At 44.5% G+C, this 21,478-nt stretch overlaps 1 protein-coding gene across 1 annotated transcript in view; it reads left to right on the top strand.

The window, feature by feature from the left end:
- Positions 1-21,478, top strand: part of CILK1 (ciliogenesis associated kinase 1) — a 45,608-nt gene that overhangs the window by 1,156 nt on the left and 22,974 nt on the right. The window contains exons 2-4 of the mRNA XM_043449406.1: positions 14,246-14,518; positions 16,407-16,461; positions 21,123-21,244. Coding sequence (XP_043305341.1) covers positions 14,418-14,518; positions 16,407-16,461; positions 21,123-21,244 — 278 coding nt within the window. The 5' untranslated portion in view covers positions 14,246-14,417. The remainder of the gene's footprint in view (positions 1-14,245; positions 14,519-16,406; positions 16,462-21,122; positions 21,245-21,478) is intronic.

Genomic DNA, 21,478 nt, shown 5'->3' on the forward strand with positions numbered 1-21,478 from the left:
CTCAACCATATGTTAGCTGTGCTAGAAGTTAATGTATTCATAAATATGCACATTTGAAATAGTTTCCGAACAAAGCACTGCAATTTGGTAAAGAATTTGGCCTTCCTATCTGTTTGAGAACGAGTAATTGTGGGTGTACAAATAAGAGCCGTGTTGGGACTCTTTATTTAAAATAATATACCACTGCTTGCCCTAAGGTCCAGCCCTCACTGTAGTGACCCTGCCTGTCCATTTTGCCTTGTCCCCTTCTCCAAAGTTAAAACTAGTGGCAGGGCAGGAATGGGCAGCCACATTTCTAAGTGAGACCAGTTTAGTTTCAGATGATGGAAGGATGTGTTGGAGGGTTGATGGAGCCTGTCTGAGTGGGCAGAGGTCTGTCCTAGCCAAGGGAACTCAACATTTAGTCACAGAGAAATGGTTTTTCTCACTGAGACTTCTTATATAGATTGTGTGTAAAGAAGCTAAAAAGAACCAGCCTTTGGGGGTTTTATTTATTGACTGTTTCACATCATCAGAGCTCTTTTTTCTATTTTTATTGTTTTCTTCTCATTGCTTTTGAGGTTCCTAGTAATGGTGGAAATTCTGTCAGTCTTGAACCTTTGGAATTATCTTGAGCCATCGTTTCCTTCATTTCCTTCATCCTTTCTATCAATGAGTCATCAAGACCTTTGACCTGTGGTTTATATAGAACCCTTCCTCCATATTCTAATCCAGAGCCTCACCCTTCCTCCCAAGCAGATGGGGGCAGCCTCCCAAGCTGGCTCAGTAAAGTAAAAGTGAGAGTCACTCAGTCGACTCTTTGTGACCCCATGGACTATACAGTCCATGGAATTTTCCAGGCCAGAATACTGGAGTGGGTAGCCTTTCCCTTCTCCTCAGGATCTTCCCAACCCAGGGATCAAAGCCAGGTCTCCCACATTGCATGTGGGTTCTTTACCAGCTGAGCAACAAGGGAAGCCTGGCTCTTAGTAAATCCTCATTAAATGTTTGCTGAGTGAGTGGATGGATAGATGGGTGGATGGATAAATGAGTGAATGAATGAATGAGACACACCACCGCCTTTCTCATCTCTTCAGCTTCTTGTCCATCTAGTCTCTTAAAACTATCGCTTCTTCATGTCTCTCCTTGCCTTGCAACCCTCGAGTTCGCTCCCTTCTCAATTATCCCAAGTCTAAAATAATTTGCCTGATTTTTTGAAGGCTTTCATAACCAGGCCTCACCCCTCCCATCTAAGTCTGATTTTCAGGTCAGCATACATCTTTGCACTCTGTGGGTGTAGTCTTTTTGCTGGCCTGTTCTATTAAAGGGGGCCAGGATGGCTCCTGCTCAGATCACTGACCTAGAAACCCCCACACTTCTCCCCTCTCTCCTGTGCAAATCTTAGCCTTCTTCGGGGAAAGAACCTAAGTCCTCACTTCTTTTATAACATCTTCTCTGTTCATTTCTCTAGCAAGTTTGCAGATACTCGTTTGTTAGGCCTTCGTTATTTTGACTGTATTGATCTCTAATTGATTTAGGTTATTTTAAGCCTCTTTAGGGTTGGAGTGGTATTTTTCTGCATGGTAACGTGGGGTTGTGGGCTTTGAACTCAAGCAGAATTGAGGTTGGGGCTCGTCCTCTGTACTTATGTGGCCTTATGGATTCTTCAAGCATTAGGTTGCGTGTTCATGTTCAATCGCTAAGTAGTGTTGGACTCTTTGCAACTCCATGGGCTATAGCCCTCCAGGCTCCCCTATCCCTGGGATTTTCCTGGCAAGAATACAGGAGCAGGTTGCCATTTCCTCCTCCAGGGGATCTTCTGGACGCAGGGATCAAACCTGGGTCTCCTGCCTTGGCAGGCAGATTCTTCATCACTGAGCTACCTGGGAAGCCAGTCGTCGTATGTAAGATAGGGGAGGTGCCTCCCCATGTGGCTGCAGTGTGGAGATGGTCTAGGTACCTGAACAGCACCTGGAACACACCTGACAAAAATCTGCTCATCCCTCCACAGTGACTCGAAGAGCCCTGAACATGTAGCAGATATTTGGTAGATGTGCGTCGGCTGACTTGGAGTCAAGTCACGGCTCGGCTTGGAGGCCTAGAGGCTGGCAACCATGTAGAATCCTTAGTAAGTGTTATCCTGCCCTTACTTAAAATGGCTTGAGCTTAGGTTATTCCTGGCTACAGCTCTGCTTCTGGGATCTGCTGCTGTCTTTCCATGTGAAACTTGCCAGGAACAAGGACGCCTTTAAATTTTTTTCTGCTTTTTCACTGCTTCTTTGCAGCAAGCTCCTCCATTTCATTTTGCAGGATCTTGCTGAGTTGGAGTTGTACATAGCACTTCTGTCTTTCTGATCGTGGGGGTATGTGTGAGTGTGTGTATTTATGGAAGGACGAGTTGCCTAGCGGTTTCTGGGCAGAATTCTGGGCACAGTGACCTTTCTGTGCATCTTGATCTGTCAGCCTGTGAGTAGTGTCTTACTTAACCATAAATTGTTTCATCAGCTGTCTTGGATGACCATGGCCTTCTGAGAAAGGCCTGTAACTAGATCACCAGAAGCCTCCTATCTGTGGACCTCAGTGTTTGTGGTTTCTGTGGGTGACTGGGAAAATGTACAAATAGAGATGTGTGCCGGGTGACTTACACACATATCTACAGTGTAACTGGGTCCTAGACTGACTGTGCTTACCTTGAAACAGTTTTAACATCTTTATGTGTACAGAGTGTTTGAGAAAATTACCTGGTGAAAACAATTTACTGAAGCAAATCACTTTCAGGGGCAAATTACATTGAAATGCTAAGTGTTATGGCAGGTAGAAATCAGAAACACCTCTACCAGTAGCCTAGAAGTAGAAGACACAGCAAAGGATCCTCTCGAGGTGGTAACCAAGGCTGATGTAAAATTCACACTCACTGTCTCTGCTCCTCGTGAGGTGCTGTCCGATGCTAGGAAAATTCTGCTGCTCACTAGCATCCAAGGGAAATACTCAGTCCAAGCAGAGCGCTTCCTTTCTTAATTCCTTCCAAGGAAACAAGCATCCTTGCACATTAAGTATCTGGCTTGCTGTACTTTGAAAGTTGAAACCTTTATAGAAAGAGTGCCTGGGTTTGAACTCACGTGCAGCTGGCTTCAGCTCCTGGGAACGCTGCCTTGTGAAGCCAACTCAGAGTTTGAAAAAAAAGTACATCTTTGGAGAGCTGTCACTTTTTTTGTATATCATTTCAGGGTTAGTAGCCTTCCTCTACTTTTTACAAAAGGGGAAGTGGGAGCATTTGTTATATCATTAATCACCTATGGAAACAGTGTCCAAGTGTCCTCCTGGAAACCCTGTGCTTTGCAAGTGAAATTTATTGATTGATTTAACTCACAAAAGTGAGTGAGGAAAAAGTAAGCCGTGTATACCTACATATTACCTTGGCTGTTAAAAAGCACATGTTTTCCTAAATTGTTGTGAAACTTTTGAGAAGGATTCATAATTTTTATGGCCTGGTCTCTATAGAGCTGTTCAGTTTTGCAAATTATATATGAGGGATGGCGGTAGAAGTGGGGTTGATGGTATAGGAAAATTGTGTTGTCTCTTCAGTTGTGTCCAACTCTTTGAGACCCAACTCTCGAGACTCTTATGGACTATAGCCTACCAGGCTGTCTCTGTCCATAGGACTCCAGGCAAGAATACTGGAGTGGGTTGCCATTTCCTCCTCCAGGGGAATCTTCCTGATGCAGGGATTGAACCTGCCTCTCTTATGTCTCCTGCAGGGGCTGGAGGGTTCCTTACCACTGTGACCTGTGCGTGATCACTTGTCCCTGACTCTGCGACCCCATGGACTGTAGCCCTCCAGGCTCCTCTGTCCATGGGGATTTTCCAGGCAAGAATACTGGAGTGGGTTGCCATGCCCTCCTCCAGGGGATCTTCTCAACCCAGGGATCGAACCAGGTCTCCCACACTGTAGGCAGATTCTTTACCGTCTGAGCCACCAGGGAAGCCTCTAGTGCCACCAAATTGACAACAGTCAAAGTGTCCCTTTACAAACCCGTAAGTTACTCATTCATTCATTAATTCATTCAGCACATCTTTGTTATGAGCACCTGTTCAGGCCAACTGGATGCCAGGTATCTATCTGGATGCTGGGAATACAGTTGTGAATGGAACAAAACCTCTGCCCTCAGGGAGCTTATATTCCCAAGATTCACGCAGTCTGTATATGTAACCCTGTGACTCAGGGGTAAATGTGGGTTATGCAGAAAAGACTCAAGTGCTTCTGCCTCCTTGCAGGGTTTCCCTGTGTTTTAAAGGATCCACACACCATGCCCTGCATGTCCTGCCTGCCGCCTGCTTTTGAAAACAGACTTGTACTGGATGCGGCCGTGCCCATTGATTCACGTGCCATCTGTGATGGCTTTTGTGCTACAGCAGAGGACTTGGGTAGTGGTGACAGGGACATGTCACCCTCACAGCCTAACGTGTTGACCGGCCCTTCACAGAAAACATTTGCTGGCCACTGCTTTGTTTTATTTTTATGTTAAGCATTGTCTTCCTTAACATGTGTCATTGATTTGTTTGGTTATCATGCATGATTGTGAAGCATCTTAATGTTTCATGAGCTCTGCTGTGATTTAAACGTGCTGTGATATTTGAGTAGCGCTTGAATATGAGACATGTTATGACTCCCTCCCTCATCTTCACCTCAACCTCTCTAGCCCACCCTTAGAACAGAGGGTGGTCAACAGGTGAGCAGCTGGGGCCCAGACCACGACCACCACCTTCATGAAGCTGAGAGACTGTCATCCGGGCTCATACACAATTTCCCATTAGTCAGGGGCAAGTTATTCTTCCTCTGGGTCTTCAATATTTCCTTTCTCTTTGGTTCTTCACAGCCCACAAACTACATAGAATGAGGGTTCCTGTTGTGGTTCAGTTGCTAAGTCATGTCCGACTCTTTGTAACCCTATGGACTGCATCACGCCAGGCTCCTCTTTCCTTCATGGTCTTCCAGAGTTTGCTTAGATTCACGTCCATTGAGTAGGTGATGCCATCCAACCATCTCATCCTCTCTTGCCCTCTTCTCCCTTTGCCTTCAATCTTTCCCAGCATCAGGGTCTTTTCTAATGAGTCAGCTCTTTGCATCAGGTGGCCAAAGTATTGGAGCTTCTGTGGGTCCTAGTTTAGAAATAATCTACAAGCAGTGGAAGACTTTCCTTTGGGATCAAGGCATCTGGCCCTTTGCAGGAGAAGTGATAGAAGGTTCTAGACCTCTCTCCTGGGACCCAAGACTTGGTGTGTGAGTTCTTTTCTCAGGAGCTCAGGTTGAAGGAGGAGAGGGAGGTCAGGATATAAAACAGCCTCTGTGGAATAGCAGAGGGCAACCCAGGTAATGGTTTTCTTCTTCATCCTTCCAATTAAAGGCAGTGCAAGCATGATCAGTCGCTCAGTCGTGTCTGACTTTTGTGACCTCATGGACTGTAGCCCACAAAGCTTCTCCGTCCATGGGATTTTCCAGGCAAGAATACTGGAGCAGGTTCCCATTTCCTTCTCCAGGGGATCTTCCCAACCCAGAGATCGAAGCCACATCTCCTGCATTCTAGGTGGATTCTTTACCCCTGAGTCACCAGGGAGACCCAAGACAGTAGCCAGAAGCATCTGTGATATGCTCCTTGGCACAGGAATGGCACAGCAAGACCACAATTGGCCTTGTAGCTGCTGCCCCCAGTGCAGAAAAAAAAGCACTAATCTAAGAGGCAAAATACTCAAAGGACATTTTTGCTGAAATATATATGGGGAGCAGAATTAGGTCCCAGAAAAAAAAAAAGGAAAAGAACTAGATGTACTACTTTTAGTACCCTTTTAAAAGAAGTGTGACAGTATTAACTTTACTCTTGTAAAGTTAGGACACATGTGAACCTAGACTTCATGCCACTTGAGGTAAAACGGAACTCAGAGTTACCAGGAGAAGGGCCCTTGAGTTATTTTGCACATGATCCAGTTTTCCTGTGAGAACAGGTGAAAGCAGTAGCATCCTTTCAGTGGAAAACAATCAAGGCTCAGAGAGAAGAGCATACAAGTCTGAATGGGGGGAGAGGGGCTGGTAAACCGCAATTTCCAGAGATGCCCACTTTTGCATACAATGTGCTGCCTCCTATCTTTAAAAAATGAGTAATTGTGTCATTTACTCAGTGGCTCTCAAGCTTTCAAAAATAAAGAGTGAACCACCCTGTGTCCAGACGGTTTCCCAGGCTGGGGATGAGCAGGGCACCCGGCTTGCACTGCTGGCCGTGAGCAGATGGAGTGTCCCTCTGAGGACGGAACCGGGATTGAGGGGCAATTGGGACAGACTGCAGGAAGGTTTCCCCAAAGTCACCTAGCCCCCAAATCCATAGCATTCATTTCAAAGTTGGACTGGAACCCTTTGAAATCGAAATATAGCTGTATCACTCTGTGAGTTGGGTACAGCCTAGCCCAGAGGCCATAGGCCTGATCTGACTACCTTGCAGGGGCTTTGCTGCGATTCTCTGTGACCCAGTAATTCCAGCACTGTGGTGGGAGGTCTCAGGCAGCCTGCCTGCTTTAATCTTTCTGCAGTATTTACTATTCTTCCTTCTCAGAACTTCAGAACATTTCTGCTCAGGGCAGACCCTCTGGTTGCCATGACTTTGCACATGAAGAAATAGAAGCACTGTGTTTGGAGGTACTTACCAAGGGTGGTATAAGACATACCTAGCAACAACTGAAATTCATATTCTGACCATTTAAACCATGAGAACCTGCTGGTGAAAGCAAATCAGGAGGGGTGAGAACACAGATGAAGGAAGTATGGGAGTGTCTGGGGTGGGGTTGTGTGTCACTGACCCCTGAGGAGGTGGGGGACAGGGTGCTATGACCTCTCGTGGAGAGAGCTGTTGGCTGTGTCTGTGTGGGTTGGGACAAGACGCCCTGAGGAGGTGATGTAAACAGTCCACCTGCAATGCAGAAGACGCAGTAGACGTGGGTTCGACCCCTGGGTCGGGAAGATCCTCTGGAGGAGGAAATGGCAACCCACTGCAGTATTTTTGCCTAGAGAATCCCATGGACAGAGGAGCCTGGCAGGCTACCGTCCATGGAGTTGCAAAGAGTCAGACACGACTGAGTTACACTGAGCACAAACATCTCAAATTTCATTCATGTTGTAGCATATGACAGGAGCCTCAGGACTCGGAGGGGGAGAAGGGGTAGATTCGGAGCTTTGGGGTCTGGCTGAGGCAGTGGGACTCTTGTCCCGCTCTGGATGGGAGCACATGGGGTCCCTCTGGGGAACCATCTGCCCTTCGCTAGCTTTTGTGCATGTGATTGGAAAGGTGGAAATGTTGATCCTTTCTTTTCCCCCCCTAGCCAAGTGCTAGCTTGATTCCTGACCCAGAGAGTCATAGAACCACAGAGCATTAGAGCAGGAAACAACCTCACTTCATTAAGTCTCTCTTCCTAACTTCACGGAAATTAACCCGAGGACCGAGAGATGCTCTGAGGCACAGGGGGTCTGAGCCGAGTGGAAACTGGGACTCGGTCCCTCTTTGTCCACAATCAGTCGCCTCCGCTGTAGGCAGTGGGTGCTGGCAAGGTCCCCGCTGGGTCCGCCGAAGCTGGATTGTAGAATGAGGCCAACTGGAGCATGGCCACATCAGTGGTTTCCGTATTTGAACTTTGAGCTACAAAGTACTCCTTTTAATTCCTCTCATTTTCAGATCCTCAAAAGATTTCATGACCTTTGGATCTTTTGCAATTGCGCCCTTGAGTTTGATGCAGTCGGCCTGGGTTCCTGTCTCAGTGCCATCGCTGATTAGTTGCATAACCTTGAATAAGTAGCTGTGTCTCCGGTTCCTTATCTGTAAAATAGGGTAATAATAATAGTACCTACCTGGCACCGTTGAGAGGACGGAATAGATTAATATATACAAAGCACTTATCATGCTACTGTATACTTAGTAAGTTCTAGAATTATTATTACCACCTTTTTGGCTTATTCGTGGATGTGATTAAATTATTTGAGATGGGGAGATAAACCTCGGTTGTCTGAGTGGGTATGTGTGTGTGCTCAGGCACTTCAGTCATGTCCGACTCTTTGCGACGCTATGGACTGTAGCCCGCCAGGCTCCTCTGACTGTGGGATTCTCCAGGCAAAAACACTGTGGAGTGGGTTGCCAAGCCCTCCTCCAGGGGACCTTCCTGACCCAGGGATCGAACCGCCTCTCCTGTGTCTCCTGCATTGACAGGCAGATTCATTACCACTGAGCCACCGAGGAAGCCCTATCTGAGTGAGCCCTAAATGCAAACACTAGTCTTCGTAAGAGAGAAGCAGAGGGAGATTTGACACAGAAAGAGAAGGCAGTGCAGCCACAGAGGCAGGGATTGGGGTGATGTGGCCGTGAGCCAAGGAACACCAGCAGCCACCAGTTGCCGGAAGAGACAAAGAATGAATTCCTCCTTGAGCCTCTAAAGAAAGTGCCAATACCTTGACGTCAGTCCAGTGATCCTGGTTGCAGGCTTTGGCCTCCAGAAACATGAAAGAATACATTTCCGTTGTTTTAAGTCACCAAGTTTATGGTAATTTGCAAACAGCAGCTGTGGGAAACTAACATCATTGGTAAGGAAAATTTTTAAAAATTGGTTTTTGTCAGTGATGCATGGATCAGTAAGTGACATGTCCTTGACAAGAGAACTTAGCCATTATTTAGAAATCAGTGGCCCTAAGCCTTCCTTGAGATTCCTGGCCAGTGGTCCACATGGTGACTTCTTCCTTGTGCAGCTGAAGCACTGTGGTGGTCTCCACCCTGCCAGGAACTTACCCCAACTGCCCTGCCCCGGTCACTGTACATGTCCCACAGGAGTGCTTTCATCTGTCCTTGATAGAATACCTGATGGTGGCTTCAGCACCAGGACTTTTGACTAGGTCATAGAATGAGAAATCTAAAGCAGATATTTTCAGGCATCATGCAGCAGCCCAGTGATGTCATCCAGGACTCAGCTTCTTTCTTTGCGTCCATCCTCAACAGCTGGGATTCTCATCTTGAGAGATGACATCTCAGCATCACCAGAAGACTGTCTCAGCTCTAAATATCACAGCTTTATACAACCATGTTCAAGGTGAAAACACAGGGCAACCTCTTGGTCAGCTGTCTCTGCTGCTGCTGTTTGTCGCTTCAGTCATGTCAGACTCTGTGTGACCCCGTGGACTGTAGCCTGCCAGGCTCCTCTGTCCATGGGGATTCTCCAGGCAAGAATAGTGGAATGGGTTGCCATGCCTTCCTCCAGGGGATCTTCCCAACCCAGGGATCAAACCCAGTCTCCTGCATTACAAACAGATTCATTACCGCTGACCCACCAGGGAAGCCCCAACTGTGTTTATCAGGGAGTAGATTTCCCCTCAGAAGACTTTCTCTTCCCTCGCCAGCTCACTTTCTTTCCCGATTCATAAGTCAGACCATCGTCCCACTCCTAAATAGTATTCAGTAGGAGGTAGAATTGCTTGGCTTGGCTTTGACTGATCCTAGTTCATGCCCTGAGGCTGTAGTAGGTGGCTGCCATCCCTGATTATGTTGAACCCTGAATAAAATCAGTTCAGTTCAGTTCAGTCGCTTAGTCGCGTCCGACTCTTTGTGACCCCATGAATCGCAGTACGCCAGGCCTCCCTGTCCATCACCAACTCCCGGAGTTTACTCAAACTCATGCCCATCGAGTCGGTGATGCCATCCAGCCATCTCATCCTCTGTCGTCCCCTTCTCTTCCTACCCCCAATCCCTCCAAGCATCAGGGTCTTTTCCAGTGAGTCAACTCTTCGCATGAGGTGGCCAAAGTATTGGCGTTTCAGCTTCAGCATCAGTCGTGATGCTGAAGCTGAATAAAATCAGAGCTCTATAAACAAAGCGGCAAGAGGAGCATGGCTGTTGGGCGTCGGCATCTCATACGGTCCTTCTTTCTCCTAGCGTGTTGTCTATCACCCTGTTGCTTTCCCAGAGTGGCAGTGAGTTTTTGTCGTTTCCTTTTAGAGCATAACGTGGGTCATTACATTCAGGCCACCACAAAAATGATGATCAGCTGAACGATACTGATCTCAAATCGCATTAACCACTTCCTGCTAGGTTATATTCAGAATTGACTGGTTGAATGCTACTTTTTGTCTAATGTTAATTTGAATAATGCCACTTCTTCTTCTTCTTCTTCTTTTTTTTTGTGGTATAGGAAATAATTTACTAGAGCATAGAAAACTCAGATAGCTGTCATGGTCCTGTCCTCTGGATTCATATATAATGTAACTCATCCTTCTTTCCAGTATCCCTCTGTACACTTGAAATAATCAACACAGCTTCCTGCATCTCCTTTTCTTCCTGCATTCTGTGTTGTTTCAGCTGCTCTTCTTATGCTTTCATTTAGCCCGTTAGTATGTCCTTTGATATCTTTCTTGAAGTCTGTCACCCAGAGTTGAACAGTAATTCAGGTGTAGGTTGAGACTCTCACACATCCCTTCTTCTGGACCCACCAGCTGCCATGTTGCAAAACTCCAGTGGACACCATTCATGTAGTTCTCTATGATACCCCAGAGTTGTGCAATATATTAGCCTTGTCTGAATGCTCTCCTTCTAAGAAGAACTCTAACAATGCACTATCTTTAGGGGGAAAAATGCAACAGCCTTAGAGCGTCTCCAATGAGAGGTTTTGTACACACCTCAAATTCAACACCATAGAAAATAGATCCCACAGTGTCTCCTACTCTAACATTCATCCTGTCCAGAACCTTGGTTCAGACCTTCTACCTAGTTCACCTAACTGTTGCAGTATTCTCAAACTTGTCTGTCTGCCTCAAGTTTCTCTATTCCAACATCAGTGTGAATAGTCAAGAGGGATCTTCCTCATGTGATTTCCCTGCTTAAAAACCCCAGAGAGTTCCCTTGTGGCAGGGTAAAGACCAAATTCCTGCATGACAAATACACCTTTTCACAACTAGACCTCACTCAGTTTCTCGCCATAGCCTGCATTTCCTTACTGCCCTCCACGGCTTTTATGCCCTAGCTTTGTACTTCACAGTTGGGTTGCACATTGGAATCCCCTGGAGGGCTTTCTAAACGACCAGAGCTCAGCCCCTACTCTTGACCTTCTCTTAGAAGTGGGACTTGGGCATCATTATCTGTTAAAAATTTCCCAAGTGATTCTACAGTTTACACAGTGTAGGAATGAATAGGTGTTTGCCCCCTTATGAGCATACCAAGCTCTTATACCCACCAACCTTTGGCAGAGTTTTTTTCCATCTGTAATTCCTTTCTCTCCCTTTTCTGTATAATAAAACTTCGCTTATTCTTCAAACCTCAATACTGCTTTTGCTCTGAAGGGTTGTCAGATCTCTCCCTCCTCCCAAGAATTGCTGTTTCTGCCGTAGGTTCATAGTGTTTCCTGCAACTTCCATGTACGTGACAGTTGTGAGTCATTTAAAGGAAGGACCGTTCCCTTATCCATAATGTACCCCAAAAGCCTTGCATAGTGCTTGGCATCTTGGTATGAATAAAATCAGACACTGTCAACCTGACTTCAGTGCCCGAAGAGACTCTAGTCGGATCCGTTTTACAGCAGTGTGTGACTACTCGAAATAAAATTAAAAAGCAACTGCGATGGTGTGTTGAGGGTCAAATCTTGCCAGATTAATTGAGTTTTGTTCTATGATAATGTGACTGACGGTAGCAAGGAGGAATCATAGGGTGACTGTGTACTGAATGAATGACCCATTCTAACATGATTTTGATAAAGCTCTTAAATTTTTCAAGAGAGCTTTCTCAATGGTAATCTAGGAAAACATTTTCCCAATTATACAATTTTAGTCAATGAGGAAGTAACTATCAAAGAAAGGCTTCAATGATTAATAATTAATAGATATGAATTATTATTATTATAGTATAATGCCCATTGTCCCCCCCTAAAAAAAAGAGGAAAGCCCACATGCTACTGGAATGTAGATCATTATTAAATTTTGGTCACCATAATTCATCAAGGAGATGGAAAAATGTGTGAGGATTCAGAGATGAATGCCAAAGATAATTAAAGGAGTGGAAAAATCTGTCCTATGAGGAAAGATTGTGTAATTACAGCAAGAGGCTGAGAGGTACACATCTGATTACTAATTTGATGAACATGCACATTTTCACGAGATAGTTTTTTTATGTCTGCAAAAGATGCAGCATGAAGAAATTAGAATAGTCAAGTTTAAGTTGGACATTAAGAAGAATATTCTAACTAACTGGATTACAAAATGCAAATCTTATCATGTTATTTTCTTGTTAAAAAAAATTGACTTCCCATTGTCTGTAGGTGAAAGTCTACTTTAAAAAAAAATAAAGCATGTAATTTATTGGTTAGCTGATTTTTGACAAATCAAAGTTCCAGTGGTTTTTTTTTTTAAGGAAAATGACATACAGCAATGGTTTGGGAATTTTAACTTGGAAAATGAAATTATGAATCATGCAAAAACCATATTGTCATATCAAAAATGTTGTCTAGTCTCTAAGTCGTATCTGACTCTTTGTGATCCCGTGGACTGTAGCCTGCCAGTCTTCTCTGTCCATGGGATTCTCCAGGCAAGAATACTGGAATGGGTTGCCATTCCCTTTTCCAGGGGATCTTCCCAACCCAGGGATTGAACTAGAATCTCATGCATCTCCTGCATTGACAGGCAGATTCTTTACCCCTGAGCCACCTGGGAAGCCCCATATGAAAAATAGATGGAGATAAATATAAACAAGAAGGAAAAGCACAGAGCCCCAAATTGCTAATGTTGTGGCCCAAATGCTGTTTCTATGTTGAGACATAGCTTGAATCCAAAATAGTCCATAATGCACTAATCGTGAAGTGGAGAAGCCATGATGTATGATGTGTTCTGTCTTATGAACAAGTTCATATTAGGTTTTATTAATTAAATCTACATTATAATATTTTAGGCTGAAAAAATGCTTAAGATAACATATTATCTTTTTAAAGATTTACTTCCTCTACCATTCTGAGAATTTTTTTCAACTTTTAGTCTATAATAATTCAAACATACTACAGAGGTGCCAGAACAGTACATAGAATACCTAGACACCTTTTCCCTGATTTGCCTTAAGTGACATCATACAGTATTTATCTTTCTCGGACTTATTTCACCTGACTTTATGTCCCCTGTTTCTCCCCAAACATTCATCAACCAATATTTGCATCCATCCGCGAATCTTGTCTGTAACAAATTGTGAAGTTTTCCTAATAGTGAATTTCTTAATTCCTTCTTTCCTTCTACATTTATTGATTGGAATTCTTTTGGAAGGAGAAGTTGTATTGTCTGGATTTAGTTGCAGAATGTCATGTACTTCTAACCATTCTTTTCTGATCTTTTGAATTTTCAGATTATTAGTTTGACAGATGTATTTTTAATGCCTTTAGTGTTCTTATTTAAAGTATTTACATTTTATTAATGTTTGCCTAAAGGCATTGCAACCACTTAAGTTATGTACTACATTTTCTTCATTATAGGCAGACTGAATGACAGTTTTATAAATGAAAAAATCATTGACTTATCTTTTTTAAAAAACACAAGTGAATGACTTTAAGAGACACACCCTGCATGCAGGCCTTAAAAAAATTACTAGTTCTTTGTTTAGCTTCCGAATGTCTAGTAATAAAAATATTAAAATACTATCTTTGCCTAGCCACAAACAGTTCATGAAGCACGTGTAAGTTCTATATCAGGAGAATCTTAATTTAAGCATTTCTTGGCTTTTGTGTGTTTACATTGTTAACTGTAGCTGAATTACACAGAACACAGCAAATTTAGCATGGATTTTTGTAGCTCAGCAATTTCCATCGGCCGTAGTTATCATGTAGTGTTTGCCTACAGTGGTTAGTCAGCAGAAAGGTATCGAATTGCAGCTGATTAATTTCTGAGTCAGTGGTGAAATCACTTTCCAAGAATTCTCTCTCGTTTTATAAAAAATTAGAAAAGAGCATTATTTAGACCAGAAGTGGACAAACCTTTTTTGTAAAGGGCACGAAGATACGTCCCTTAGGCTTTGTGGACCATACAGTCCATGTCAGACCTACTTGGCTGTGTAGCATGAAAACAGATGCCAATAATATGCAAGTGAGTGGGCATGACTGTGTGCCAATAAAACTTTATTTACAAATAACTGATGATGCGCTGGGGGGTTACAACCGGCTCCTGATTTAGCCAGACTCAGAATGGCCGTTAACATCTATCCTTGTCTCTTATCGTTCTCTACAGGCAGAAGACTCATCTTTGAAAATATGTCTTTGGGAGATAGTCACGTTCTATTGAATACCGTGTGCTGGAGCTGCCATAGAAAAATCTGGTTACACTCTGGGGAGGTCGGCTGCGGCTGCAGGACTGATCCGCCTCGGCCCTGAGATGAGTGTCCGGCCTGAGCGGGCACACCATGAATAGATACACAACCATCAAGCAACTCGGGGATGGAACCTATGGTTCCGTCCTGCTGGGAAGAAGCATCGAGTCTGGGGAACTGATTGCTATTAAAAAGTGAGTTTTATCCTTCATACTCGTGGTTCTTACCCCGGCTGTCTGTTCTCAGATTCCCTGCTCCCTGCCCTGGTTTCCCGGAATTAACTTCCCAATAAGCTCCCTGCATCCGAGTCCTTGACTCAGACTCTGCTTTCAAAGCACCCAGACTAAGAGCTTTTAACCTCTTCCTATCAATTGTAGGATCAAGCCCCCAGTTTTACAAATCGGCCCCTTCCTGTTTTCTTTGGCGCATCTCTTCCCACTAACCGCTTATCTACTTCATCCCAGCCACTCTGGCCTTTGGCTTCTTAAACTCACCAGATACCTTTCTGCCCTTTGCCTTCCTGTGCTACTCGCTACCCCACGCCTCCAACTGGTCCGAATTCCCCTGGTCCTTCAGGTCTTGGTTTAATACCACTTCCCTGGACAACTGTTCCCTGATGCCTTAGACAAGGTTAGGTCGCTTTGGGGCCCAGTTTCACGATGCCCTGACCCTTTCCTCCATAGCACTCAATACAGAAGACGGTTGATCACCTGCCTTCCTGCTCCAAGGTCGGTGCCATGAGGAATGTCTCTCTCGTGCCTGGGCCTCTGCCACGTAGCACGGGCCAGAAAAATACCGAGGGCATGAATAAAGGGACTGGTCACTCAACTGAGATGACAGACTGTCAGAATGAGAGGGAGAGGTGAGAGTTGGTCTTCAGTAGCCAGCGATGAGACCTTGGGGAAATGGCATAACTTCTCTGCGTCTTGGTTTCCTCCCATCCCATCTGTCTCGTGGGGCTGCCATGAGATTCAAATGAGAGGATGTGGTTGAAGTGCTGTGAAAGCGGGCACCCTTAGCTTTCTGGCCAGCTCACCGGGCTCTCTGTCTGTCTCCTCAGGCTCTGGGCCAGGGGTTGGCACACTTTTCCTGCAAAGGGCCAAGCAGTAAATATTTTGGGCTTTGTAGGCCATACAGTCTCCGTCACAACCCAGCTCTGCTGTCGCAGTGGGAAGGCAGCCACAGATCATATAGAAGCAAACGGCTGTGATTGTGTTCCAGCAGAACTTCATTTGTGGAAACTGAAGCTTGGATTTCAGATCACTTTCACATGTCACGATTTACTATTTTTCTTTTGTTTTCTGCAACCATTTAGAAACATCGGTGAGGGACTTCCCTGGTGGGTCAGTGGCTAAGACTCCATACTCCCAATGCAAGTTCAGTCCCTGGCTAGGGAACTAGGTCCCACATGCCACAGTGAAGAGTGAAGGTCCCACATGCAGCAACTGAGACCCAAATAAATAAATATTTTTACAGTAAAATAATAGATAAGTGCCCTTCTTGTCTCGTGGGCTGTATCAAATCAGATGGTCAGGGGGAGCTGGCCCATGGGTCATAGTTTGCCAACCCCTGTACCAGAGGGCCTGTCCTTGTGCAGTCCAACATGGCAGCAAGTAATCATGTGTCATTTAAGTTTAAAATTTAAATTAAGAATTCAGTTTCTGTGTTGCACTAGCCTCACTCCAACTGCTCAGTAGTCACGTGCATCTGATGGCTCCCATACTGAACAGCACAGAACATTCCCACCAATACAGAAAGTTCGATTGGACAGCTCTGGTCTAGATAAAATAAGCCCATGGGATTTTCCCATGGTCAGCTAATTAGTGACAGAGCAAGACATCAGTCCAGACCTCTTTGCAGTACCCTGTACTGACTCTCCTGGGGAACTTTTGTGCTGAAAAATTGATTGCACTGCCAGATTTCTCAGTAAAGTGCTGTTTTGGATAGTATAATATTTGGTAGAAATTGGAACCCACTTTAAGCACTGTTCATTAGGTCCAGAATGAAAACTTTTTTTTAAAAGATAAAGCATAGCCTGTTACTGGGAATAAGCGTGCTGTTTGTTTCTCTCTTCTCTTTTAGAATGAAAAGAAAGTTTTATTCCTGGGAAGAATGCATGAACCTTCGGGAGGTCAAGGTATTTATTAACACATGAGGGAATAATTTACGTATGGTTGATTAAAATTGCTTTACACACGGTAGGTTTATAGTTGATACAGTTAGAATTGTTTCACTGAAGCTGAAAAAGGAGGCAGATGATAACAATACAGTTAACAGCTAAAAGAAGAAGATTGTGGTATTGTATTAGTGCATGTATTTTTTTTTTAAGTTTTTTTTGTGTGTATATTCATGTACTTTATTTAAATCTTCGTAATAGACTGTTAACCACAGATTTATTCAGCTTTCACTAGTTTCTCACTAATGTCCCTTTTCTTTCAAGTTATGATGAAATGTACGTAACATAATATTTACCTTTTTAAACACTTTTTAAAAGATTTGCACCACTTTGTTTACATAGTAAACTAAACAGTATTAGAAAATCTGTCATACCATCCAGAAACTGAAATATGCAGTAATCATATTGTATAGTCGTCTCTGAGGAAAGCTTTTTTGCACATTTTCCACAAACAATGGCTGTGCATTAAGGTTAACAGAAACTCAAAGGAAAATGGCAGGTTGCCAGGTAGATAGTCGGAGAAATAGCAGACACTATTGGAATGACAAAGGTGTCCCATGCTAGAACCCAGAGGGCTCAAAATAGATTCAGAATTGCGTATTTGACCTAAAAATGGTACAGTTCAGTGGCATTAAGTATATACATTATTGTACTGCCACCAGTCGCATCCGTCTCCGGGACTCTTCATCTTGTAAAGCTGAAACTCTTTACCCATTAAACAAAAGTTCCCATGAATCCCTCCCCCCAGCCCCTGGCCAGCACCATTCTACATTCTATCTGTATGGATTCAACTACACTAGGTACCTCATATTGCAATCATACTGTATTTGTCTTTTTTGTGACTGGCTTATTTCACTTAGAATGTCTTCAAGATTCATCCCCGTGTCAGGATTTCCTTCCTTTTTAAGGCTGATTAACAGTCCATTGTGTGGATGTATTATATATTGTTTATCCATTCATCCATCGATGGGCATTGAGACTCCTTTGGCTGTTATGAACCTTCCCATATCTTTAAACTCCTTTCCACTGGCTCCTTGTCTTCCATCTATCAATGTGCCCACTGTTCTCTCTAACCAGACTCAGCCCTCCCTCCCCTGGGCCCCCCACCCATCCCTCTTCCTGACCTCACTTTCCAGATTCCCCCTCTGCCGTCACTTCCCGCCACCACTGACTTTGCACTTCACTGAATCAGGCGTTGTGCCGAAGCTGCTCTCCTAACAGCCACAAGCTGCTCTCCTAGCTGCCAAGCCCAGGATCATTTTCTCAGGCATTTTCTTGTCTGTGGACCACTTCCTCCTCTCCTCCCCTCCTCTCCCGTGTCTGTGAACTCTGCTTTGACCCACCTTTTTCCTCCTTTCATGCCTTTCACCAATGGTTGTATGAGTTCACCCTTTATTTTTTTTTCCATTTATTTTTATTAGTTGGAGAATAATTACTTTACAATATTGTAGTTCTAATGAGATGGATGAAACTGGAGCCCATTATTCAGAGTGAAGTAAGCCAGAAAGATAAAGACCAATACAGTATACTAACACATATATATGGAGTTCACCCTTTAAATAATGATAATTTCTCACACTCTCTTCTCAGCAATTTTTTTCCTTTGCTTTGACTTCTCCCAAGGGATTTTAATCATTCCCTTTCCTTCAGCAGCCCCTTTACATCTTTAATCTTACTTATGCATTTAGATCAGGGGTCAATAAACAGCCTGCTGCCTGTTTTTATTTTTAAAATTTGTTGGAATGCAGCCATGTCCGTTTGTTTGCATATTATCTATGGCTGGTTTCAGGCTACACTGCCCAAGCTGAGTAGTTGCAGCAGGGACTATGTATGACCAGGAAAGCCTAAGATATATACTGTCTGTCCCTTGACAGAAAAGTTTGCCGACCCCTGCTTCAGGTCTGTATATCCAACTGCTTAGTGGACATGAGTGCCTGAATTTTCTAGATTGTCTGCATCCCCCAGGGCTCATTGTTTCTCCCTCTTCTGTCATAATTATCGTTTACCCCTCCACTCAGAAACCACAGCTCATGGCAGTGGCCTGTGTGACCCCACTCCCCACACATCTCATCTCCCCGGCACTCAGCTGTTCACACACCATCTACCATTTACTGAGTAGCTGTTATGGGCCAGGCAGCACCTTAGGTGCTTTCCACGCTCGGTCTTACTTCATCCCCACAACCACCTGATGAGGAAAGTCTTAGCATCCTGAGTTTCATGATGACAAGACCTGAGACCCAGAGGCTCAGTAATTTGCTGGAGGGAAATAGAGCTCTAGGCAGCGAGGCTTGGTCTCAAGCCCAAAGTCTGGCATCCAGGCAGTTCTCTTAGGTGGCCACTTACTCCCTCACCCGACCTCTGAGGGTCTCCCTCCTGACACATCGTTGCCCCTTGACCTAGCTTGTCTGGGCCTGACTCTTTCTTTAAGTGATGTGGATGAGACTCAGCGACCACTCAAGAGCCTGCAGATTAGTCCTCCCTGAAGCATCTCTGTTGTGTTCCTTCTTCTCTGCCTGACGCAGCTGACCTGCCTCTCTCTCTTTGGAAGCCTTTGTCAAGCCAAAACAAGATGCCTTCTTTCTGGAAGTTTATCTCTCAAAAATGAGTCATGTGAGGTCCTCCACAAAATTGGTCCTTTCCTTATATTAATTCTTCTTCTATTAAACTGATAGAGACTTTAATTGGACCCTGAACCTCACTTAGATGCGAGAGCTGCAGCCACTCTTAGACTTGGACTGGTAATTCATGCTCAAAGCAAACATCTGGCTAAGAGCAGAAGGTACCCTACTCCTTGCCTGGAAGTCTCTTCTCTCAAAGCTCTAAAACCGACTTCGTCTTCCTCCGAATGAATCTGCCCAGTTCATCCTGCTATTCGTCCACCAGATGCCTTAGCCATGGCTGGTGGTGCATTTTAAGCAAAGAAACAGGAAAGACGACTGCAGTCCATGAGAGTCTGGTGAATGCTTACGAGTTAGCAATGTTTGCTGCTCACGGAAAACCAAAAATCCAACCCAACTAGAAGCAGTAATCAGGATCTGGCCATTTGGCCAAAACAGCTGAGGATTTCCTGCCAGAAAGGTGCTTGGCAAAAGCTTGTCTTTCAGGGAAGAGGTTCCAGACGTCTTATTTTGTTCCTGTTCACTGGCCATATTTCCTCCCTCTTCCCAGCTGCCTAAGTAATTCGGTCACATTACACATTCCCCTTGGGTGCCTTGTTACCAAGTATCCTTCCAGGTTTGGACACTACCTTAACACTTTCATCTTTAGACATTCTGGTTGTTTGTTTTATAGAAGGAATGTTCTTTTGAAGGAAGTTCAGAGATAAACTGAGCTTTACAATTTATTATTGTCAGACTCACGTCTCCATGAAGAAAAGGGTTTTTAAGTTAAAGGGCTTATCCCACTGCCACAGTGACTCCTTGAGGCATTCTTGAAAGGGACGGTCTGTCAAATTCTGATCAGCTGGTGAGCAAACCTGCAATTGGGTGTCTGGTCATCGCACATGAATTGGATTGCTGCTCACTGTTATGAAAGCGTATTTTTTCACTGTGGACAGAGCTAGTGATGTAAACAGAAAATAGCTTGCACATGGCTGCACTCACATGTATGTTCTAGGAAGAGGAAAACCACACGTGTGCATGGGGAATAATCAGAAGGTCACTCACCATTTTCTGAGCCACCCACTCTGTTCCTCATCCCCCGCTTGACTTTTTTTGCCTTTGCTGTTCTTGGAAGCAGAGGTCTCTCATCTCACTTCATGGTCTTTCCAATGAAACTTCTCCTCCTTCCCTCCTTCTTTGCCTTCTTCTTTAACACTGAACTTGTAAGAAGAGCTGTACATCCCAGGGACACAAATGAGTCAGAAGAAAGTTGAGAGAATTGGGTTGTCAGCCTCTGTCTATTTGAGCAATTTCCTGCTCAGCATGTCTGCAGACTGCTGGCTGGTGACCTCAGCTCCAGCAGCTGCCTCTCCAATATCAATCAAAGCCTCAGTGGTTTCCTCTCTGGTCACTTTCATGGCGTGAATTTCATCACCTGGAGGGAATACACCTAAAATAGCCCTGGCCCGGTACCTTGTGCTCGGAGAAGACAATGGCACCCCACTCCAGTACTCTTGCCTGGAAAGTCCCATGGACGGAGGAGCCTGGTGGGCTGCGGTCCATGGGGTCGCTAAGAGTCAGACATGACTGAGCGACTTCATTTTCACTTTTCACTTTCATGCATTGGAGAAGGAAATGGCAACCCACTCCACTGTTCTTGCCTGGAGAATCCCAGGGACGGGGGAGCCTGGTGGGCTGCCGTCTATGGGGTCGCACAGAGTTGGACACGACTGAAACGACTTAGCAGCAGCAGCAGTACCTTATGCTAGGGGAAGCCAGCAGCTCCAGTTATGGTCACGTTCTTACCTTGTGGTTCATTAACTGAAATAGTTTTTCTACCTAAAGTTACTACCAATTCAGAGAAATACCATTTATTAAAATATTGTCAGTGTAATATGAATTGTGCCACTTTGCTGCAGTTCTAGAATTAGGTGCTTCTCCCTGTTTGTGGGATTGCTTTTCTTTTTTCAACAACAGACTTAACTCTAATTTTTATGGTGTTTTTTGTTCATTGCCTTTCAGTCTTTAAAGAAGCTCAACCATGCCAATGTAGTAAAATTAAAAGAAGTTATCAGGGAAAATGATCATCTTTATTTTATCTTTGAGTACATGAAGGAGAATCTTTACCAGCTCATTAAAGAAAGGTACAGGGTGGTCATCATGTTCTTAGAAATAAAGGTTGCAACGTGCATGTGTTTTCTTTCCGCTTTTATTTATTGTGGGCATGCTGCTTGAGATTGGCTGTTTAAAGCTGCCAGGAGATGAGGGGCCCCACCTGCAGTCCTGCTTGGGAGGCCCTGGGATAGCTGGGGAGAAAGCTGCTTTCAGAGCAGTCATTATGAATGTCTTATTGGGTGATTCACCCAAACAGGCTAAGA

Source organism: Cervus canadensis, chromosome 28, assembly GCF_019320065.1.
Source record: "Cervus canadensis isolate Bull #8, Minnesota chromosome 28, ASM1932006v1, whole genome shotgun sequence".
Lineage (NCBI taxonomy): Eukaryota > Metazoa > Chordata > Mammalia > Artiodactyla > Cervidae > Cervus > Cervus canadensis.